The sequence below is a fragment of the Crocodylus porosus genome, unplaced genomic scaffold (assembly GCF_001723895.1).
Source record: "Crocodylus porosus isolate Cpor-Errol unplaced genomic scaffold, CroPor_comp1, whole genome shotgun sequence".
Lineage (NCBI taxonomy): Eukaryota > Metazoa > Chordata > Crocodylia > Crocodylidae > Crocodylus > Crocodylus porosus.
In genome coordinates, this window is record NW_017728922.1 from 15641310 (window position 1) to 15666233 (window position 24924).

A 24924-nucleotide genomic window follows, 5' to 3' on the forward strand; every position below is an offset into this window, starting at 1 on the left:
ACCAGTGTCGCATAGAGGGGGAGGATCACCTCCCTGGCTCTACTTGAGATGCACCTGTGGATGCACGACAAGGTGCGGTTAGCCCTGCCAACCGTGACCTCGCATTGTCGGCCCATGTTCATCTTGGAGTCAATAATGACTCAAGTATAAGCCAATGGTTTTGATATTATGATTTTTCACAGCTGTATTCCCCTCTTCCAGACCACCGTCCATTATGGAAAAACTTTTTGATAACTGCTGTATACAAAAATGCTGAAGAAACAAGTCTAGTCCTTGAAATTTGGGCCACATTTATAAATGCTTCCAGAATAATTACTCAATGGTTAATACAAGTTGCTTTGCTCCAAAACAAATGTTTCTCAGATGGGCTGAAACATGGTGGAGAGATATTATGCTAGCACCACTTTAATAATGGCTTGTATTTGCAGAGTGCCTTTCATCTGGATAAACACCAAGTTTCCAAAGCAGATTGCAAAGTCTGTATTAGCATTTGCTTCACCAACAACTGAAATGTGACCAGTCACCTCTGGGGGAATAATGACACCATTTTATAGCAGATATTACAGAGCAGTGCTTGGGCCTTGATCCAGCAAAACACTGAAGTATGTGCGACCTGATTCAGAAAGGCACTAAAGCTTGCGCTGAACTTTCCATATATGCTGAACTCCCATTGACTTAAGTAGAATATAAACCCATGCTTAAGGTTAAGCAGATACTTAGGCAAGTCCTGTCCTTGTGTGACTGAAATAGTCTTTACTGACTTGATCTCATATTTTTTCCATAGGATTCTTACCTCATGTGTTGTTTCATCTTCCCTTTACATCATCTTTATCAATTGGGCATGAGCAAAGCAGACGGTAATTGAGATACATATCAGGGGGCACGTCTACATGTGACACTACGTTGCCATAGCAATGTGCCAATGCAACATAGCTTTGGCGGGCACAAACTGTAATCCACAGCTCCATCACTGTAGTGACATGCTCTCTCAGTATAGCGTGTCACTACAGTGACATAAGGGCTAAAAATAACCATGGACCGCTGGCATGGCTCAGTACAGGCTGTAACTGCACCATCATTTAGTGTACTTCCAAGAGGAAGTACACTAAATGATAGCGCAGTAACAATCTCACTGTAGGGGCATGTGTAAACATGCCCAGGGATACCTCAGTCTGCCAGCTCTGGCAAGATGGGGATGAGATCTTCCTATGTCTGTAAAATGCCAGTACAGAGAAGAGACCTGACCTGATTAGGGCCTTCTTCACTATGGTAATAATGATTACATAATATTGTCTGAGGCTCTTACCTTTTGTTCAGTTGATGTGCTTTGCTTGTGTCCTATTTATGCCAGAGCCTATTTCAACCTATTAGGCATTTGATTCTATTCCACCCTGTTCAAGACCTGGAAAACCCATTAATGCAGTTGCTGAACCCTTAGAAGTTTTTGGGTGAGCTCGTGATACCTGATTTCACTTCCTTTTAAAAACAAAGCAGAGCTAGGTTTGGTTGACCTTTAGCCTGGCATCTTGAGCATGTGGGGCCCTAATTCTGATCTCATTACATCGTTGTAAAACAGGTATAGCTCCAGTGATGTGAAAGGGAGTTCAGGGGGCAGTTTCTTCAGCAGTTCCATGGCAGGAGGATCTGACCCCAGAAGTGAAATCAGAATCTGGCCTATGTACCTTGGGCACCCAACTGTTGTTTACAATATGTAGACCGGACTCTAGAATAGCACTCATTTCCCTTTAGCTTGGCTGTTAGCCCCACAGAGATCCACTGGTTCCATTTCTTTCTGTAAAATACTTATTACAAATAAAAATGACCTTTCATTTGATGTTTATTCTCTTGGAAAGCTGGTCCTTTTTAGTATTGTGCACACTAGGCTTTGCAGTTGGCATTTTTTTGTCCAGAATGCACTTTTCTGTTTGCCATTTTGCTTATAGCTATAATTGATCCACCATTTTCATTCTCAGCCTTTGCTTTTAGTGGCCTTTAATTTTCTGAAGCAATTATCCATGGGTTCAAAACATGCTGTATAGGCTCTGAACCCAGGAGATGAATTTGTTTGGAGAAAACCTCATCATTATTGGCAGGCCACGAGCCTGATTTCCTTTCATTTACAAAGCTTTTCCAGGGCCAGTTCAGCACATGCACACTTTGAAGGGCTAGGGCTATATGACTGAAAAACCAAAAGAAAACACTGGGCCATAATTGGAAAGTGCCTCCCCCAAGTTAAGAAACAGACTTGCTCAGGATTTGTCTCTTTGCTAACACAGTCCTACGGCTGACATTTCTAATCATAGAGACATCAGGGAATTCAGAGCTGCATCTCCCATATAAAGTTTTACCTCTTCCCTCCAAGAACATCACAAGTTCAGTAGAGTTCACTGTTACCTGATCTGATATAGAACAAATGCAAATGCTGCTGACCCAATCAGCCAAAGTTTTTGTTACACTAAGTTGTTGTTTCTTCAGAGTAGGTAACTGTCATTCCTCTGGATCGTGGTGTACACATAAGAGCTAGTCAGGTGCCCAAGATCAGCACAGCTTGTTACAGATCCATGTATTGTCTGAGTTGGAGTCCAGATTTACAGCATGCCCTTTCTTCTTCCTCACTTTGCTTCCATCCTCTGGATCAAAGCAGCTTCAAGTTGGGCTCACCCAGTACCAGATGTTCCTTCCAGATCAGATCGGAAGCTGTGTGCTCCTCCCAGCTTTCTACATTGATTTTGAATGACTTCATATCATTTTTACACACATCATGGTAACTCCATAAAGGGTGACCCCATTTTTGAGCCATCTTGAATCTCACTATACAAAATATTCTTGGAGATATGGTCTCTTCCCATTCTCATGACACTGCCAAGCCATCACAACTGCCTTTTCTTGAAAGTGGTTTCTAAGTATGTCAGTCCTGTGTGCTCTCGCACTTCTGTGTTCAGTATTTTGTCTTCCCACTTTCTTTTCAGGATCTTATGCAGGCATCTTATATGGAAGCTGTTCAGTCTCTTGACGTGCCTAGCATATGTAGTCTGCATTTCTGAACCATAAAGCAGGGATTCATAGATGTTAGTGGCTGGAAGGGACCTCACAAGATCATTGGGGCTTTGGAAGGGATCTCACAAGATCACCAGCCCCCAGATAATAGCTTGTAGATTCACATCTTCACATTAATTGATAATTTACTGTTATTCCATGCACATTTCTGTAATAGCCCAAAATTCTTAGCTGCTTTTCCAATTCTGTTAGTTCAGTCTGAAGGTCAAGATTCCTGCTGATCATAGAATCCAAGTAACAAAAGCCCCTGATGACACAGAAATTTACCCCTCAGAGTGATGTCAGGTATTGGTTCTTCCACCCTTTGGTACATGATCACAGTTTTCTTGGGCATCTTTACACATGCTCTGGAGGTGGACAGTCAAGGGCTGGAAGGGACCTCTGGAGGTCATTTAGTCCAATCTCCTGCCTGTGGCAGGGTCATACCTATGCAAATAATCCCAAACAAATGCTTGTTAACCTATTACTAAAACTACACAGGCAACCCTGTCACACAGCCACAAAGCACAGTCCCCTAACCAAGGCTGACCCACAATTTTTGGGGGCCCCCTGCAAGGCATAGCTTTGGAGTCCTGACATGAAGAAGGCATTGGTGGCAGTGGAGTGTGGGGGGAGCGCAGAGGCAGATTAAGGTGTACTGAGGCCCTGGGCAAGCACAAAATTGAAGGCTCTCTCCCCCCATGGGAGCTGGGCTTCACAGGGGAGAGGCCCCTTCCCTCCCCTTCCTAGTGCTGGCAAGGAACGCTGGGTGGACCCTGCTGGGCTAGGGGGCACATGCCTGCCTCTTTTCCCTGCTCCCTGCCGCCTGCTACAGCCAAATGTACACACACACAGAGCAGACAAGGTTCTTTGGGTAAATATGATACCTTTTATTAGACCAATTAAATAGTTAGAAACATTTTTCTAGCAAACTTTCAGGTTTAAAAACCCTTGGTCAAGCTGAGGAAACATCTGCAGTTGCTGTGTGCTCTTCCTGGATAGAATGAATAGTAAAGAAGCCAGAGGCTGGTCTGCATGCAAGCTGGTCAGTGAAAAAGGAAAATTGAGGAGTCAGTGGGTGAGAATATCAGTGGGTGAGAGTCAGTGGGTTTCATGGAATCAGTCCTTAAGGTGCTTGTTACCCAAAGAGCGAGTTTTGTCTAAGACACTACAGACTTTCTATGAAAGCTTAAAAACAGAGACCACCTTCCCAGCAACACCCTCCTAGCCACCATGGATGTTACCAGCTTATGAACCAACATCCCACACCAGGACAGCATCCAAGCCTGCCTTACATACCTACAAGAGCAAGATGACAACTCCAAGTACAGACCCAAAGATATTACTGACCCGATACACTTCATCCTCACACACAACAATTTCACTTTTAATAACCAACCCTTCCTCCAGACTATGGGCACAGCTACAGGCACCAAAATGGCCCCACAGGGTGCCAACCTTTTTATAAGCCACCTGGAAGAAGAATTCCTCAAATTCTGCACCATCAAACTGTTGCTATACTTAAGATATATCAATGACATCTTCATCATTTGGACTGAAAACCTGCAATCTCTGATTGAGTTCCATCAGAAATTCAGCAATCATCACCCCTCCATCCGACTATTTCTTGAATACTCTAGCACCAACATCTCCTATTTAGACAGTGATAAGCATCCAGAATGGTAAAATATAGACCATGTTATAGAAGAAACCTGCAGGCCAGCATACATATCTGCACAGGACAAACAATCACCCTAAACACACCGAGAAACCTGTGATATACAGCCAAGGCCTCAGATCCCACCAAATTTGAACTGAGAAGAACACCCGGGATTGCCACCTCACAAATCTTAAAAAGACTTTCACACAACAAGGACACTCCTCTAGAGAGATAGATACACATTTGAAAGAGCCTCCTGGATACCACATGAAGAATTGCTGCAGTACAGAAGGAAAACCTCTATGAATTGCACACCGCTGGTTATGACATATCACTCCTCCCTCAAACCTATATGGAAAATCCTCAGCAACTGCAACCCATACTAGAAGGAGACAAAATTCTTAAAGAGATCTTCCCAGATCCACCCTAGCCTTCAAACAAGCATCAAACCTCACTAACCTCATCACTAGAAGCAAACTTCCTATGGCCCAAAACACACCAAATGGATCCAGACCATGCCATGAAAAGAAATACAAAACCTGCCAACATATCTCCATCACCCCCACAATTACTACACCCCACAACAGAACCATCAGCATTCCTGGATCTTGTACCTCCAGGAATGTAATATATCTCATCCAATGCACCAAATGCCCTGATGGAAAATATGTAGGAGAGACCAAACAGCAACTGCGCACCAGAATGAATGCACACCGGAAATCTATCAAAGACAGGAATACCCAATTACCTGTGCAGGTATATGTCTCACAAGAAAACCACTTTCTCTCCAGTCTCTCAGTATTAATCCTCAAAGGGAATTCACAAAGTACTTTTCACAGATGAACCTATGAACTTCACTTCAGCAGCCTCCTGGATCCAAAAAAATCATGGACTAAATATAGAAGAAATACAAAAATCTAAAACTTTTGGTTCCAAAATGACACCTTTTATTAGACCAACTGGGAAATCACAAGAAAACTGCAAGCTTTTTGGGCTCAAAGGCCCTTCATCAGGCTCTGGGAAAAGTATCAATGGTAAAAAGTCCCCATAGGTTGGAAATAAACTTCATTTTTGCACAGAGGAAGCTGCAGATGGAATGCTGTCTCTCTGGGTCCAGCTTTTTCTTGTGATTTCCCAGTTGGTTTAATAAAAGGTATCATTTTGGAACCAAGAGTTCTAGATTTCTGTATTTCTTGTGGTCTCAGACCAACACAGCTACCAAGTGCATCCCTGAAACATAGAAGATGCCAAATTTTAGCAGATTTTGGATTTTAAACTTAATTTCAGAACAAAAAGAAATATTTTTACCCCCCTGCCTGCCATCAGACACCTCCAGGGAAGGAATTTTAACTAATCTACATACCAAAGAGCAGCTCAGCACAACTCTCATAAACACTCCCACGGACCCAGAGGGACAGCTTTCCATCTCCAGCTCCCTCTGTGCAAAAATGAAGTTTATTTCCTATCTATGGGGGCTTTTTACCATCTATACTTTTCCCAGAGCCTGAAGAAGGGCCTTTGAGCCCAAAAGCTTGCAGAAAAGGACAGTTTTCTTGTGATTTCCCCATTGGTTTAATAAAAGGTATTATTTTGGAACCAAGAGTTCTAGGTTTTTGTGTTTCTTCTTATCTCAGACCAACATGGCTACCAAGTACATCCCTGGACTAAGTGTAGACATTGGATTTATGACACACTAAAACCTGCCTGACATCTGACTCCCCAGGTACCTGTCCACTTTTACCTGCTACATCCCCCTTCCCCCTCACAACTGCCCCAGCCTGTCTCTCACCCACTGACTCCTCAATTCCCCTTTTCACTGGCTGACTTTCTTGCATGCAGCCCAGCCTCCGGCTTCTTTACTATTCATTCCATCCAGGAAGAGCACACAGCAACTGCAGAGGCTTCTCCAGCTTGTCCAAGGGTTTCTTTAACCCAAACACTTGCTAAGAAAAATGTTTCTATTTAGTTGGTCTAATAAAAGATATTACACACAGACCCCTCCCCCCCGCCCACCCCCCTGCAGCCCAGTTTCACTCCCCTCCCCTGCCCATGTTACACTCACGTGCAAGGAGTTGCTGCTTGGCCGTCCTGAGCAATGCCGCAGATGCAGAGGGCCAGGCTGGGCTGCGTCCAACTGGGAGCACCACACCATGTCTCCGTGGGCAGGCGGCAGCCCTGGGAGGGGTAGCTCAGCTGCAGAGGGAGCTAACATGAATTTTGGGGGGCTCTAGTGCCACAGTCCACAAAGGTGCAGCATGGTGTGGTGCTTCTGACCCAGGCGGACCAGCCCCAACCACCTTCCAGGTAAGGCAGGGCTCTCCCAGCCTAGCTCGACCACCTCCCCAAAGGCGTGGCACACCTGGCCCGCAGGCACAGTGTGGCACGGCTCTTCAGGCAACACCCCAGCCCTGCCCCCACTTCCTCAGCGCCATTGGTGGAGGAGCCCTGCTTCCAGCTGCCAAGGAAGCAAATGTGAAAGCTGCAGTTTTAAACGTAGCCCCAAAAATGGGCACTGAGTTTAAAACTGCAGCTTTCACTTTACTGCTGGTGAGGATCCCAGGGCTCCAAATTGGAAAGGAGCCCTGGGTATGTTTGCCCGTGCATTAATATGGGTCAGGGCCAACAAAGCTGGTGGGTGGGAGGGGGTGGCAAGCGGCTGGCTGCATGGGGCTGTGAGCAGGTTTCGCAGGCATGGACGAGCTGGCCCTGGCCCTAACCTGCCACAGGTAAAACAGAGGGACAGGGAGATGTGCATGGAGACTGGATCTCCCCATATGAGATGAGATCCATGAATTGTCATATCTCTCTTTGAATCCTTGAGCTGTAAATGCCAAAGCTCTCACTTTCTTGGTGTGATTGCATACCAAGTGCTGTAAGGGATCAAAAGCTGGTACCAGAGTTTGTGCAGAACACAGCAAAATGTCCAGCTGAAGAAAAGGCATGGTAAAGATGATCCCATTACAGTCTTTGCTTCAGGGCCTGCCTGGAGCTGCTGTGTAAAAGCAAGAAGTTACATTTCTTTTTTTCTGCACAGCAGTGTTCACTGCAAAGACTTCACTGCTTATAGGTATCTGTAGCTAATCATACCCTGGTAAAGCACAGCCCTTTGCCAGTCCCATGACTACCTCAAAGCTCTCTGAACACCAGAAGTAGAATTCTGCCTTCTGGCTGTGCATCCTTGTGTGCGTACACATGCACACATACATATTCTTAGCTCACATAGCTATACTAAATGGTTCTAACTGTGCTTAAATGTATTTCTTCAGGGGGCTGAAATCCTGCTGATAAAACTGGTGTAGTTATCTGAGTACAGTCTTCGGGTGCTCAGTGTTCAAACATTACCTCTAGGTCAGCTTCATCTTTTCCTGCCTGGACAGTTCTAAGCCTTCTGCTCTGTGTTCCACTTATGTTTGATATTCCCAAGTACCAATTAAAGTACGGATTGTTGAACAGTTAAGAAGGGCATAGCCTGCATGTAAATATACATGTCTGTAACATGAACATTCTAGGTTAGACACTGAAGACCATATTGAAATCATTCTTGTAAGCGCCTAAATGGGTCTTAGGCAGAATTTATGCAGCAAAGTCACAAATACCAGTTCAGAAGCCACAAAATTCAAAGGCACTTAGCTAGGTTAGGTGTTTGCCTTTGGGCCTGTAAAAATCCCTCCTAAGCAAGCTTAGAAACAATCCAGTTCAAGTAGCTAGGGACTTGCCACCCAACTGAGCTCCATTGCAGTTCAGATCACATTTGGGAAGCCCCTAAACTCCACCAGATACCCACAGAACAGGTCTACAGCCACTTTCATTTAAGAGCAAAGTAATGCCAATCTTTCACATAATATTCCCAGGGTTTGAGCACATGCCCAGGAAGAGAGACACCTGGGTTCTTCATCCTCTTCAGCTAGGGAAGGTGTGACAGGGGAACTGCTGCCGGAGTCATTCTAGTGGTGACTCCGCCCTCCTGTTATGGGCCAGCCACCTGCTTACTCACCTGCCATGCCTTGATATTAATTGATTGAATGATGTAATTATTGGGAGGCTGCCCACGTTATACGGCCCGGTGCCAGGGGGCGCTATCTGCAGCTCCTTTCCTCCCCTACACCACAGCCCAAGCCTCACAGACGGTACCGCCAGGATCTTAACCTGGGTTTTGCTGTAATTCGGCCCTCTCCTTTATCTTGCTGGGGCTCCTCACCACCCCCTCTCTCTCAGGGCTCCTCGCCGCCCCCCTCTGTCTCTCGAGGCTCCTCGCCGCCCCCCCTCTCTCTCTCAAGGCTCCTCGCCACCTCCCCTCTCTTGCTCGGGGCTGGGGCCAAAATGCATCCCCAAGATGCCGCGCCCTCTCTGGCACCAGGACCCCCACGCTACCATGGAGTCCCTATGAGGCCTCCTCCAACCCCTAATAGCCTCACCCAGTCCTCTGGTCAAACAGTAAACACAAAGCACAAAGCCCCTGGGCTATAATGTAAAACTAAACCGTCCAATCAAAACAACATTCAATCCCTACCGGGAAAATACTCCAGCCCATGGCAGCAAATCAGGGGCTGCTCATGCAGTCAATCTTCGCCCCTCTCTCCACACTGGCTGAGCTCCCCCCTCCTTGGCTGCTGGAGGGGAACTGCCCTTCTGGCCTCCTGCCTGGGCTTAAGAAGGGCTAAGCCCTGCCCCTTCCTGTCAGCAGGTTTCGCTGGTTGCCCCAGCAACCAGCACCTGTACTGCCCTGGTGACGCAGTTGCGCCTCCCCCTTCTCACTGCTAGGGGTCTCTCTTGAGCCAATTCTGCTTTCAGGCGCAGGGCACCTAAGTGCTCTGTGACACACCTCCCCCCCTTTAACTTCAAACTCACCAAGCCGGTCTTTTCTTCTTTCACCCAGCGCCCCATCCATTGGGGGGTTCTCCTCTTGGCCATTTCTCCAGCACCCAGCCATTTAGGTATAGGAGGTGGAGGTTTTTAGGTGCCTCCTACTCGCCTTTTACCCAAGGTGCACTGTGTGGGATTTATTGGGAGTTACCCACCACAGGTAGTCCCCCCACACTAGCCAACCTTGGTAGGGTGCCGCTTAGGCCAGTCTTCTCTCCCTGGTTTAAACGTGTTCTTCTGACGGAAACAGCAGGCACATTATTATCGCTGTGGGGTGTCCGTCTCCCTGTCACCTCCCTGTCCTGCTCCAGTCATCTTTCTCCAGGTCTTGACTTTCCTTCGCCAGTTGCCCAACTGGCTGGCCCCCCGTGGGACATCCCGGCATTGGAGGGGTCACTCTGCCATCTAGCAGCAAGGTTAGGGCCTCTAAATATATCCCCCTTCTCTTCTCTCTTGTCGGAGGTCCTTTTGCTCCTGGCCCCTCTTCTTCCTCATACTGTCTTGAAAGAAAGGCAGCATTTCTGTTTTGGGTTGCTGGGCGATGTTCCACTTTAAAACAATATGGTTGAAGACTAAGGGCCCACCTCATGAGTCTTGCAGTGTCAGTCTTCATACTCAGCAACCAGCGCAGGGGCGCGTGATCGGTGATCAATGTGAACTTCCGCCCTAATAAATAATACTGGAGTGTTTCAATGGCCCATTCAATTGCTAGACACTCCTTCTCAACCATGGCATAACTCTGCTCCGGCGGGTGTAGCTTCCTACTTATGTAGGCTATAGGGTGCTCGTCTTCTCCTTCCCTCTGAACCAGTACTGCACCGATAGCCACGTTTGACGCATCGGTCTGCACCAGGAAAGGTTTGTTAAAATCGGGTGTATATAAAAGTGGTTGTAAGCATAGCGCATCCTTCATTGCTCGGAATGCCTTTTCTGCCTCCAGTGTCCATCTTAGTTTGGTGGGAGCCCCTGCCTTTATCATCTCTGTTAACAGTACAACCACATCTGTAAAGTGAGGTACAAGTTTCCTATAATAACTGGCCAGCCCCAAGAAGGCCCTTACTTGTCTTTTGGTACAGGATGCCTGATACCTCTGCAGTGCCTCCACTTTGCTCAGCAGAGGTCTCACCTTCCCACTTCCTACTAGGAACCCCAAGTATTGTGTTTCCTCCTTTCCTATTGTACATTTCCTGGGATTGGCTGTCAGCCCCACTCTCCTCAAGTCTTGCATTACTGCTCTCAGCGTGGCAAGATGTTCATCCCAGCTCTCAGTATATATATATAATAATATCATCAATATACACTGCGGTGTAACACCCGTGGGGGGACAACACTCTGTCCATTAACCGCTGGAAAGTAGCCTCAGCTCCATGCAACTGAAACAGCATGCATTGGAACTGGAAGAGTCCCCACGGGGTGGCAAATGCTGTTTTCTCATGATCTTCGGGTGCCACTGGGACCTGCCAGTAACCCTTTGTCAGGTCAAAAGTGGAAATGTAGCGAGCCTGCCCAATGTTTTTCACCAGTTCGTCCACTCTGGGCATTGGGTAAGTGTCAAACTTGGCCACTGCATTTACCTTCTGATAATCAATGCAGAGAAGGATTTTAGGTACCACTACGATGGGGCTTCGCCAGTGGCTGTGGGACTTGCATATTATACCTTGCTCCAGCATCATTGCCAGCTCTGTTTTTATCTGGCCCTGGAGTTGCTGGGGGAGCCGTCTCCAATTCCCACGTATCACCTGGCCCAGAGGAGTTTTTAATCCAGTATACCACACCCTGAGCTTCCCCCAGGGTTCCCCGGAATACATCTTTAAATTCCTTGACTAGCTCAGCAGCCTGTCTCCTCTGTTCTTCTGACAGGCGCGGGGCCAGTTCTACTTCACCTGGTCCACTTTCTTCCATTAACGTGGGTCCCAAATCTAATTCCTTGGGATGAGGAGCTAAGTACATACACTCCCAGTCCTCCCACTTCTTTAACATATTGACGTGGTATACTTGCTTCTTTCTTTGCTCATCTATCTGGTATACCTCATAGTCTACAGGCCCCACTCAGCGTATGATTTCATAGGGTCCCTGCCACCGGGCAAGTAACTTATTGCCGGACAGTAAGAGTAGGACCAACACATGGTCCCCCACCTCAAACCTCCTTCCCCGGGTGCCTCGATTGTAGTGCCTTTCTTGCCATTGCTGGGCTTCTCTGAGGTTTGCTAAGACCATGTTCCAAGCCGCTTCAAGGCATTCCCGAAGTTGGATCACATATTGGATAATGTTCTGGTCATTCCTCTGTTGTTCTTCCCACCATTCTTTAACCAGGTCCAGGATTCCCCTTGGTTGCCGGCCGTACAGTAATTCAAATGGTGAAAACCTGGTGGAGGCCTGGGGTGCCTCTCTTACTGAGAACAACAAAAGAGGTATCATTCTGTCCCAATTTTGAGGGCTCTCAACCACAAACTTTTTTAGCATCTGTTTCAACGTCTGATTAAAACGTTCCACAAGCCCGTCTGTTTGGGGATGATACACGGCTGTATTCAGGTGTTTAATCCCCAAGGCTTTGCTCTCTGCCTCAAACACATGTGATGTAAAATTCATTCCCTGATCAGTTTGTAGTTCTTTAGGGAGTCCTACCCGGGAAAATATCTTCAAGAGCTCATTTGCCACCTTTGGTGCAGACACTGTCTGCATTGGCACAGCTTCCGGGTATTGCATCGCATAATCCAGTAAGACTAATATGTACTGGTTTCCCATGCTACTTCAGGGGAGTGGCCCGATGATGTCTACTGCCACCCTCTCAAAGGGAACCTCTACCAGAGGCATTGGAACTAAAGGAGCTTTTGCAGGCGGCCTTGGGTTTGCTTTTTGGCAGATGGGACACGAAGCGCAATATCTCGAGACTTTCCCCACCATACCTGGCAAATAAAACCTTGCTCAAATGCGTGCTTGTGTCTTGTCTTGGCCTAGATGCGTGCCCATGGGGAGCTCATGAGCCACCTTCAACAAAGCCCATTGATACCGCCGCGGGACCAACAGCCGAGCAACCTCCTCTCCTTCTAGCTTCCCTTGCTTGATCTGGTATAAGAGGCTGTTCCTTACCTCAGACCTCGGGGTTGTTCTCATCAGTTCCGGCCTCAATACCTCATTGTTTCTTTGAGCGAGGTATTCCTGCAGCGCCCACCAAAAGTCCGTCTCTCGACTTTGCTCCAGTTGAAAGTGTTTGTCTTCCCCCAACTGGGTGATATCCACCCTCTGTCCCACTTCCTCTTCGGGGGTGGGGGTTGCTCAGTTTTACCCATGAAACCCTCCATGGTCTCTTTACACCTCATGCCAACTATTTCTTCTAACAACTCAGGCCAGTTGCAGACCAATACCACTGGGTAGGGTAAATGTTCTGCGACCCCCACTAGCATCCGGTAGGTCTTATTGCCTACTTGTAGGGTGACCCTCACCCTGTCAAAAATCGAGGGGGTCCCTGCACCAACACTGCCCCCTCACATGATCCACTCTTCTTATCTCCCTTGCTGGTAACATGTCGCTTTGCACCACTGTCTGCACTGATCCTGAGTCCAGCATCGCCACTACTCTTTTTCCCTCTATGGTTACTTCTACCACCGGTGTGGGCGGCTCATCTTCTGCCTCATGGCCAACTCGGGCTACATAGCTGCACATTCCTACCTGCACCGTTGGGCTGGGTTGGGTGCTTCCAATCATGCTGGCTTGCAGGGTTTCTTGTCCTGCTGTTTGATCCCATGGGCCTTGTACCGCTCGGTGTGGTTGACCCAAATCTTGTTTCCCTGACTCTGGACCGGGGGTTAGCGTCCGTTCTCGTTTTTCTCTCCACGTGGACCCAAGGGTTCTCTTCTTCACATTGGCAAACCAGCGTCTTATAATGCCTACTGCCATATAAACCTTTCCCGGCCAACGCACCATGGTGACAGGGGGATTACTGCCGGAGTCGTTGTAGTGGTGACTCCACCCTCCTGTTATGGGCCAGCCACCTGCTTACTCACCTGCCGCACCTTGATATTAATTGATTGAATGATGTAATTAGCAGAAGGCTGCCCACGTTATACGCCCCGGTGCCAGGGGGCACTATCTGCGGCTCCTTTCCTCCCCTACACTGCAGCCCAAGCCTTGCAGATGATACCACCAGGATCTTGACCTAGGCCTTGCTGTAATTCGGCCCTCTCCTTTATCTCACTGGGGCTCCTCGCTGCCCCCCCCTCGGGACTCCTCGCCATCCCACTCGTGCTCGCTCGGGGCAGGGCCAAAATGCAACCCCAAGATGCCATGCCCTCTTTGGCACCAGGACCCCCACGCTACCGTGAAGTCCCTATGAGGCCTCCTCCAACCCCTAATAGCCTCACCCAGTCCTCCGGTCAAACAGTAAACACAAAGCACAAAGCCCCTGGGCTATAATGTAAAACTAAACCGTCCAATCAAAACAACATTCAATCCCTACCGGGAAAATACTCCAGCCCATGGCAGCAAATCAGGGGCTGCTCATGCAGTCAATCTTCGCCCCTCTCTCCACACTGGCTGAGCTCCCCCCTCCTTGGCTGCTGGAGGGGAACTGCCCTTCTGGCCTCCTGCCTGGGCTTAAGAAGGGCTAAGCCCTGCCCCTTCCTGTCAGCAGGTTTCACTGGTTGCCCCAGCAACCAGCACCTGTACTGCCCTGGTGACTGGCAGTTGCGCCTCCCCCTTCTCACTGCTAGGGGTCTTTCTTGAGCCAATTCTGCTTTCAGGCACAGGGCACCTAAGTGCTCTGCGACAGAAGGGTTCAAACACACATCTCCAACATCCCAGGAGAGTACAATAATCACCAGGCCATTGAATAACCTTTGTCCCTCTTGCTGAAGCTGGGCCACAGAGTAGGCTGGACTACAGAAACAGATGCTATCTTGCTTGCTTTCCTTCTAGCCCCATGAATCTTGCAGTCTCTGGGAAGGGGAGGGGGGGGACTAGGATTCTGCTCACTGCTGCCAGGGTTATTTCTGTCTTTTAACCAAGGATTGTCTAATGAAAAATGCATAAATAATCTTGGCATATGGGACTGGAAACCACAAGCCCCTCTCCACCCCTCCCAGGAGATACCCCACCATAATTGTGCCTGGCATGTCCAATGAGGTCAGTCTAGGAACTTCTTTGTTCAGCACTTAAGTGTCTAGTTTTCTCCACTGACCATAGAGGGCCAGTAGGTGCCTGACTCTTTTCATTTGAATCATCCTCCTGGGATAAAGTATCTAATTTGTAAGAATGTACAAAACTTCAGTTGCTGATTTGATTCTGTGGAGATTTGGCTCCATTCAGCGACTGACTCTCCAAATACGAATTGAATCAGGAGACCCTTTCATCTCTCCGAATTTAATTGGAGAGATTCAGAGAGATTTAAAAATTCAGACATAGACACAGCTTTATATGTATTTTCTACATGCCTCAAGGTACCAGGCCGTTTGTGAATGCTGAGATGCTGGGCTAGATGGAGCGTCCCACATCCAGTACTTCTGGTCCACTATCAGGGCCACCGCCAAACATGCAGGGGGGCCCCCCATGCCCTTGTGGGACTCTCCATCCATCCTACCATCTTAGCATTCATGAGCTGCACCTGGTACCTTGAGGTATGTAGAAAAAAAGATTTAAAGCTGCATCTATGGCCAAATTGCTGATTCTCTGAATCAACATTGAATCTTCAGATTAGGATTCAGTCAAATCAAATTGGGACAGTGATCCGAATCAACGAATCCAATCACTGTCCTCTGATTCGGGCTGAATCCAAATCTGAATCAAATAGGACCCACTTTGCACATCCCTACTAATTTGTAAGTGTTGCAACACCAAATTGAAACACTGCCTAGAATAATTTGGATCTGGTTCTGGGTAGCTAGTAAGTTCAGGAATAGGTAAATCTTGCAATGCAACTGAGATTCATAGGCCAGAAGAACGCAATCATGTAGTATGTGGCACTGCAGACCTGTCTGTGGCACCACATACCACACACTCAGGCATTTCCTGTGCTTCTATCTTGTAGCACAGAGTGTTTTTTTGATCCCAGCAGGGTAACCTGTTGTGCACTACAGGGCGTGTAGCTGCTATTAGTTGTCCCCAGGTAACTAAATGTCCACACTCATCTGGACATGGCAATAGGTCCCAAACACTGTGACAAACATGATGTATGTTACTGATGAGGTTTTAGGCCTCAGGAAGCAGGACAGCTATAGCCTGTGTGTTGCTGAAGGAAACAACAATATTGCAAGAACATTTTTGCTCTGATATTTTGAGAAAATGCACAAATAATGAGCACTAGAGTTTTGCTGGAATGCTGCCCTGTTGTTAGGGTGAGAAGCTGAATGGATTTAATGCTACATTATATATTATGGAAAAATAGGAGGTTTTCTTGGCCAGTCTGGTCTCAGTGGAGTGATATCACTTCCAAATTCTTTCTTCAGGAAAATGTTGAGTGTATAATGTATACTTCAAAGCATGTCTGCTTTTAAGACAGAGCTCTGTGATCCACCTGAATAAAGAATCTTGTTATTTATTGATGCAGTATCATTAGTGTACAGAATGAGCCAAGACCACTTCTAATGCATCTCTGCTGACTTCAGTGGAGAGACATGAAGGTTGAAAGAAGAAGCCAGGCCAAGTCTCTTAAATGCAAATATGTTTAGACCAACTCTGAGGTCTTTATTTGGTTCTCTCATAGCCCTTTGCGCAGGCAAACTCCAGCTGAAAAGTCAATGGGAGTTTTACCTGTGGAAGCCCTTATAAAATGTGGCGTTTCTTTGTCCCTGTTTGCTTCTGGCTTTCTTTCATAACTGTCCATGCTAAGAACCCTAACTCTTGCTGATCCTGAACAGCATGGCATTAGACATCAGTGTAACTCAGCTCACTAGAACAGGTCATCCCTTTACCAGTATTCAAGCAGATCTTTCAACTCATCATGTTGCAGCAGGAGGAGGAAACATTGTTGTTTTTGTTTGTTTGTTTCTCTTCCCCTCCAGGAGAACAGTCACTACACAGATGTCGAGGATGCCAGCCTACAGTAACCAGGTACAACTAGCACAGCTCACATGCCACTCAAGTCCCAAACAGTTGCCTGATGGATTCTGTGCAGAAGTTCCCAGGCTCTATGTGCTTTTAACTGCTCTGGGAGAGGCTCTTTTTTACAAGCCTTGTGAATTTTCCCAACACTACACCTGACTTTTCAGCTGGGCCTTGGGTTTACCCTTAGTACCATCTCCTAAGCCACCTGCTTGAGGTTCAAGGAAAGTGACATTTTTTCTTTCCTTCCTCTCTCCTAGTAGCCCATTCAGAACAGGAGTGAGCAGTGGTGTGAGGGAAGGACGAGGCTAAACCCTGTAATGGCATGTTGAGCCAGATGAGCATAAAATGCAGGGCTGCTGTCATCTCTGCCTGATATTCAAAAGGAGAAACAGACTGACATCTTCAACCCACCTGTAAAGCAAAGACAAAGAAAACCAGTTATCCAAATGGATCCCCACTCCTCTCTCCAACGGATTCAGAGCCCTACTGCCAGCATGGATAGCAGACAAACCCCACACACACACCATGATCCTCACTGGCCAAGATGCTGACAGAGGCTGCATTAACAAACAAATCAGGGACATTTTAGAGCTTTTCTTAGGGGTAGGAGAAAGAAAAATAAGAAAGCAAAGATGTTTGCTCCTGTGATACACAGGACCAGCATGTTTTTAACTGGGGGAAAAGACTCTCCTGCTCTGAACAATCTATGGTTTCAAACTTATGATCACGTTCATGAATGGGGCATGCAAGGAGCTTCCCATTCCTTGTTTGGTTTTCATCCTGTCACAGTCACCTTGGGTGCACAGTCACTTCCATGTGTAAGGGAATGTGTAGCGTGCCTCTTGCTGTGTGCTGGGCTCTTAGAAACTGCATGAAAAGAGAAAGAAAGGAAGCCATGTACAGAAGAACAAGTGATTTTGAGCAAGATAAACAAAGCACCTTCAATCTTCAGGTATCCTAGACATCTGGTCTCCTAGACATGTGACTGATTATACATAAAGACGAGGCAAGCAAACAGTCTTTGTGAGGTGGGTAATGTGAGAGCCTTTACTGGACCAACAAGTCAAACAGTTCAGGGATGTGATCAAACTCTTACTCTCTACCCCAACACCCATACCGTGTTCAGTGGACAACTCCATAGAAAAATGTTCACACATGTCCCCTTGCTCCAGCCTCACTCTGGTTTTCCTGGGTCAGGTCAGAGAGTGGGAGAAGGAGGAAATCGTTCCTTATACCAAAGGCTGTATCCAACATCGCAGTGTATTGTGATGAGTCCAAGTGATGTTGTAACTCACCTATGTGTAAAAGATTTGTAAAGATTAGTGCCAAGAGTGCTAGGCATGAGGGAACTAGAGCATTCTGCCCTACCCGATCCCCACATTCAAACTGCTCTTGACCTACTCACTACCCTAAGGACAAAGGATAGCAGCAGACATAGTGCAGTTTTCTCAAGGGAAACATTCTGTAATACAGGGTCTAAGCAGACCTCTCGCATGTCCAGCTATTGTGATTTCACAGCTTCCCTCCTTCATGGGCTTGTTCCTAGTTTCTAGTTTCCGAGACTGGTGGAGCCAAGAATTTCAACCACTCAAAATGGACACCCCTTCATACGTATCTGGTGCTTTGCCTTCAGAGACTGCCCAAGCCTTCTCCCTGACCAAGCTCAAAAACAAAAGGGTGAAACAAACAGAATCATTGAGATCTGCTAGACCAGTATCCGGCAGGCCTTCTGGTTTCTACTGCAACGCTCAACACCTGACTTCTTATACAGTTTTTACATGGGGGTGTTAAGGGGAAAGGGAAAGCAAGTCAAGGGCAGTGTTTCCCCCTCCAAAAGAACTCATTTTGTAGTGATCATGACTCTTGAAGCACAACATTTGACTTGCATTTCTTAGTTGAAAATAACTCAGATAAAGGGGACGGCTGTTCTTTTCTTTTTCTTTTTTGCTTTTTTTGTCTTCCTTTCAGCTTTCCTTCCATCCTTCTGTCCTTTTTTCCTTCCTTCCCCTCTTTCGTTCCTGTTCAGTTTGTCCATTGTGTTGTACTGAGCTGTTGTAGAGTTTTTTTTCTAGGCTTTGAGAGATGAGCTGCAGTTTTTGCTATGAACTGACCATGATGCTGAGGTTTTGGAGGAAGGTAGCCTTGTATATAAAAATCCTGTAAAATAAAAGAGGGAAATCTACTCAGACTCTGGTGTTTTCTCTCACCCTTTCAGGATCACCAACCAGTGTTTCTCAATTTTTTTTCCTTCACAGTTTCATCTTTGCCAGTAAGGTTCATGTTAGTCAGAACAAGGCAAATTCTATTGGGTTGCATAAAACCACTGTAGATTTCAGCAGGATATAAGCATGTTTCATCCATAAGCCTATTTTCTATTCCATGTGAAGATCCATTTGACGCACGAGAGCTGAAAGGTCCTATCCCCAAGCTATCTGGACCTCCCTGAATCTCAAGGCACAAATGTACCTGTCCCAGCCCCAAGAGATTAGAAGACCCAAAAAGCTGTTCCAACATACACCAACCTACAGTGGTCACAAATAATGCCTAACCACAGTGCTCTCTGGCCACATCCCCTATCCCTCCTGACCCGAGCAAAACATGCTGACTCCACACCAACAGACAATTTACTTTCCCCGAAGGAATTCGGAGATGGCCAACGTTGACTGTTTTCAGGCTCTTCACAGAACAGGACAAAGCACACAAAATGCAGTAAAGAGTCCAGTCTGTAAAGACTGGCAAGTGACCTTTGAATTTTTAATTTCCTAGTCAGACAAGTCTTTGTAGTTACACTATACAACACTAGAGGGCCCAATGGATCCAGCAACAGTACATCTATTAGGCCTGTGTGAGTAGGCAGTTATTCAATCCAGCTTCGGATCTGGCCACTTCAGATGCCAGCGATCCAATCCGGAGCTCCGGACTGGGTTTCCGCTTCAATCCAGCTCAGAGATCCAGCCATAGGGTATATTGGGGAATCAATGAAATAGCTATAACTTCGTTGTTTTTTGTCTGATTTGGATGAAACTTGCAGGGATGGTAGCCTTCGCTGAGAGCATGATGCCCACCATGTTTCAAGAAGATAAGTGCAGGGGCTTGGGGGAACTGTTCCCTAAATTCTTGAAAGCAAAACTCATATCACATGCATGTGTTCTACCCCTGCAGGTTTCATCCAAATCAGACAAAAAACAACAAAAGTTATAGATATTTCATTGATTCCCCATATACCCTATGGCCAGATCTCCGAGGCAGCTCTGAGGCTTTTCCAAACCGGTTCAGAAAGCCTAAAGAAGCCAGCGCTTCAGATCCAAAGCACAGTCCAAAGCCTCGTACCGCCCCAAAATCTAGGCTACTGGTTATAATCTAAGCAACACAAAAGCCTGTCTTTTCTGTGTGCATTTCAGTTCCTCGATGATAATATCATGAGAAGATCAAGGATTGTATCATTTTTACATTTTTCTCATGATTTCCTGAGCTTAAACATTTAGGAAAGCAAGAGTTTAGATATTGAAATACTACAAAGATACTCATCTAATCAGGAAGTTAAGTGACCAACTTCCAGAAACAACCAAAATCACTACTCAAAATTTTGTACTCCTTGTCTGTCTATCCTAGTATTCTGTCTTTGACAGCAGACTAGGGGGATGTGCTAGGGTGGATTAAGGGAGAATCATAGAGTATGCGGTCAGGGAAAGAAGGGTTCCTGGCTATGCATGGGGGGAGGAAGGAAATGGAGGATCATGGACAGAAAGAAATTCATGTGAGTGAAAAAGACTCTCTGGTATGAAGGAAGGGACTTGTCCAGCTCCAAGGAAAAAGGCGGGAGAGAGATTGCAGCTTTGATTGCCCCATAGTATAGTACTTAGGACAAAGGAGATGTGGGTTCAAGTCTTGCATGGCCTGGACACATTCTCTAACTAATACACTGTTTATAGAGAAAGACCTTGTTATTGAAGCCAGTGCTGGCTTTTAGATAGATGTGTTCACTCCTGCAAATGTCTCCCTGCTCTGGTCATAAGTTCTGCTAAGATATCTTAACTGGTCAGAAGGGAGCAAAATTCAAACTAAGCAGATGTCTGGAAGAGCTTAATTCTTCCTGGGTCACAGAGGATCCATCTCTGCCTATTGAAATGAATGGAGGTCCTGCAAGGCAAAGTAGAATGAACTTCTGGAGATATACTTTGTTTCTACATAGGCAAAGCAGATTACCTGTCTGTGTCTGGACACAGCCTGGAAAAAAAGCAGTGATTAAAACTGAAGATGTCTTAGTAGCAAAGTGGAACCCAAGTGTTAAGCAAGTCACGGTAGAGATGGATGTAACATGGCAAAAGTCTGATGTTTTACTTTGCTTGAAAGAGTCTGAGCCACATGTTTTATCCTTTAATGACTTACTAAACAGTAGGGCTGTGCAAAGCTTCATTCCCTGATTCAATTCAGTGGAGATACAGCCCAATTCAGTGGCCAAATATCCGAATTTGAATCGAATCAGAGGACCCTTTAATCTCTCCTAATCAAATCGGAACACTCTGAATCAATTTGGAGAGATTAGGAAAGATTCAGAGATTCAGACACAGAGACAGCTTTAAATGTTTTTTCTACATACCTCTAGATACCAGGCATGGTTTGTGAACACTGCGATGCTGGGATGCATAGAGTGTCCCACAGAAGTGGGGGTGGGGGCTCCCCAGCATGCTTGGTAGCACTTCTGGTCCACTTCCAGGTCCACCAGGAAGCATGCAGGAGGCCCCCCCGCACCTTCCTGGCTCGGCAACTGGTGCCTCCTGGGTCGGGGGGGGCACCCAGGGTCCCCCCCCAGCTGATCACCGAGACAGGGAAGTGTGGGCCTCCAGCACACTCCCCGGTGGACCTGGAAGTGGACTGGAAGTACTTCTGTTCCACTTCTGGGTTCACCACTGAGCACGCGGGGGGGAACCCCACACTCCTGTGGGATGCTCCATGCACCCCAGCATCACAGCGTTCACAAGCTATGCCTGGTACCTTGAGGTATGTAGGAAAAGAATTTAATGCTGTGTCTGTGGCTGAATTGCTGATTCTCCAAATCAGCATCGAATCTTTAGATTCAGATTCAGCTGAATCAAATCAGGGACAGTGATCTGAATCAATGAGTCAAATCACTGATTCAAGCCAAATCTGAATCGAATAGGGCCCACTTCACACACCCCTACAAGACAGTCCATCACCATCTCATTAAGAAAAGCTGCACAAGGCCTAAATAAATACACACTCCAGGTTTCTTTTCTTTCAAGGTACCTGCACTCTGGATGCCTTTGTAACTAGTGCTATGGCAACTGGGTGGACAGTGGAACCTAATAAGAGCTATGCAATGGAACAGAACAAGATGGGGAATTTAATAATGCACAATGACTACTTATGTGCATAAATTTGGGGCCTGATTCTTCAGTCACTTATATCAGAATAAATCAAGCAGGTTTGGTAGTGTCCATTGGGATTGTGCTGTACTGAGCCTTTTGATAGTTGGTGTTTCTTTTAAAGCTGCAGCAAGCATGTGATTAGGTAAGAATCTCAACTTTCATTTCTTTACAAAGTCAGTTTATGCCCTTCATCTTCCAGAGAAATGCTTGAAGGTATGACTAAAGTACAAACTAGAGCCTCAGAACTCAGCAGGTAAGTGCAGATAGGCAAATATTTCTTATTTATTTAAAACAAAAACCCTCATGATCCATAACATACTTTGAATTATGGAATCATAGAAAATTTGGGTTGTAAGACCTCAGGAGGTCATCTAATCCAGCCCCCAGCTCAAAGCAGAACCAGCCAAAGGTTTGTCTAGCCAGGTCTTAAAAACCTCGAAGGATGGAGATTCCACCACCTCTCTGGGTAGCCCGTTCCAGTGTTTTACTACCCTCCTAGTGAGAACTTTTTTCCTAATATCCAACCTAAACTGACCTTGCTGCAACTTGAGACCGTAGCTCCTTGTTCTGTTACCTGCCACCACTGAGAATAGTCTAGCTCAGGGGTGGTCAAAATGCGGCCCGCGGGCCAGATACGGCCCACCAAGCTATTCTATCTGGCCTGTGGGGCCCCTAAACAATTTGAAAATTAATATTAATCTGCCCTGGGCTGCCTGTCATGCAGCCCTCAATGGCTTGCCAAAACTCAATAAATGGCCCTGCACCCAAAATAATTGCTCACCCCTGGTCTAGCTCCATCCTCTTTCAAACCCCACTTCAGGTAGTCAAAAGCTGCTATCAAATCCCCTAAGTATCCTCTTATCTAAACTAAATAAGCCCACTTCCCTCAGCTTCTCCTCATAAGTCATGTCCCCCAGATCCCTCACCATTTTTTGTTGCCCTCCACTGGACTCTCTCCAATTTGTCCATTTCCTTTATGTAGTCAGGGGCCCAAAGGCACACAACAAAGCTTTGATTGCCCCATAGTTGCAACAAAGGCACGCTGTTGGCTCACATTTAGCTTATTGTCCACTATAACTCCCAGATCCTTTTCTGCAGAGCTGCTCCCCAGCCAGTCAGCCCCCAACCTGTACTGGTGCATGGGATTGTTCTGTCCTAGGTGCAGGACTTTGCACTTGTCCTTGTTGAACCTCATGAGATTTGGCCAAGTCCTCCAATTTGTCTAAGTCACTGTCAATCCTAGCGCTACCCTCCAACATATCTACTGCTCCCCACAGCTTGGTGTCATCTGAAAACTTGCTGAAAGTGGACTCTATGCCACCTTCCAAGTCATTGATGAAGACATAGAACAAAACCAGCTCCAAGACTGACCTCTGAGGCACTCCACTTGATACCGGCTGCCAACTAGACATCAAGCCATTGATTACTACTCTCTGAGCCCAATGCTCCAGCCAGTTTTCTATCCACCTTACCAGTCCATTCATCCAACCCATACTTCCTTAGCTTGGTTGCAAGAATGTTGTGGGAGACTGAATCAAATGCCTTGCTAAAATTAAGGTATATCACATCCACTAGTCTTCCAACATCCACAGAGCCAGTCACCTCCTCACAGAAGGCAATCAGGTTGGTCAGGCATAACTTGCCCTTGGTGAATCCATGCTGACTGTTCTTGATCTTCTTCTTCTCCTCCAAGTGCTTAGGAATGGATTCCTTGGGGATCTTCTTCATGATTTTTCCAAGAACTGAAGTGAGGCTGACTAGTCTGTAGATCCCTGGATCCCCATTTTTCCCTTTCTCTAATATGGGTACTATGTTTGCCCTTTTCCAATCATCCAGAACCTCTCCTGAGCACCATGACCAGTGGCTCTGCAATATTATCAGCCAACTCCCTCAGCACCCTTGGGTGCATCCCACCCAGCCTCATGGACTTGTATATATCCAGCTTTTCTATATAGTCCCTAACCTGTTCTTTTGTCACTGTTGGCTGCTCACCTCCTCCCGCAACTGTGCTGTCTATTGCAGTAGTCTGGGAGTTGGGAGCTGACCTTGCCTGGGAAGATTGAGGCAAAAAACCATTGAGCACTTCAGCCTTTTCTGCATCCTCTGTCACAAGGTTGCCTCCCTGTTCAGTAAGGGACCCACACTTTCCCCCATCTTCCTCTTGTTACTGACATAATTGTAGAAACCCTTCTTGTTACCCTTCATGTCTCTTGATAGCTGCAACTCCAACTGCACTTCGGCCTTCCTGACTTCATCCCTGCATGCCCAAGCAATGCTCTTATATTCCTCCCCATTTATTTGTTCAAATTTCCATTTCGTATAAGCTTCCTTTTTGTGACTTAGTTTACTGAAAAGTTCCCTGTAAAGCAAAGCTGGTTTTCAACCATATGTGCTAGTGTTTCTGCTCATTGGGATGGTTTGTTACTGCACTCTCATTAAGGCTTCTTTAAAGTACAGCCAGCTCTCCTGGACGCCACTCCCCCTCAGACTGGCTTCCCAGAGGATCCTGCCCATGAGTTCCCTGAACAAGTTGAAGTCTGCTTTTCTGGTGCCCGGGATCCTTACTCTGCTGCTCTCCATGCTTCCTTTCCTCAGGAGCCTGAACTCAATCATCTTGTGGTCACTGCTGCCCAAGTTGTGATTCACCACTACATTCCTCACCAATTCTTCCCTGTTTGTGAGCAGCAGGTCAAGAAAAGAATGGCCCCTAGTTGGCTGCTCCAGCACTTGTACCAACAAGCTGTCCCAGCAGTCTCCAAAAACTTCTTAGATTACCTGCACACTCCTGTATTGCTGTCCCAGCAGATGTCAGGGTGATTGAAGTCCCCCATGAGAACCAGGGCTTGTGATTAGGGAAACTTCCACTAGCTGTTTCAAGAAAGCCTCATTCACTACTTCCTCCTAGTCTGGTGGTCTATAGCAGACACCCAACACATC

General features: G+C 46.6%; 1 protein-coding gene across 2 annotated transcripts in view; it reads left to right on the forward strand.

Moving 5' to 3' along the window:
• RALY (RALY heterogeneous nuclear ribonucleoprotein) overlaps positions 1-18779 on the forward strand; it is a 267642-nt gene extending 248863 nt beyond the window's left edge. Inside the window, exons 8-9 of one of the 2 annotated variants that reach the window (XM_019539723.1) lie at positions 16555-16603; positions 16855-18779. In XM_019539723.1, the coding sequence (XP_019395268.1) occupies positions 16555-16599 (45 nt within the window). In that variant the 3' untranslated portion in view covers positions 16600-16603; positions 16855-18779. Of the gene's footprint in view, positions 1-16554 lie in introns of both variants that reach the window. The other variant, XM_019539722.1, reaches the window with a different exon arrangement.
• Positions 18780-24924: the final 6145 nt, after the last annotated feature.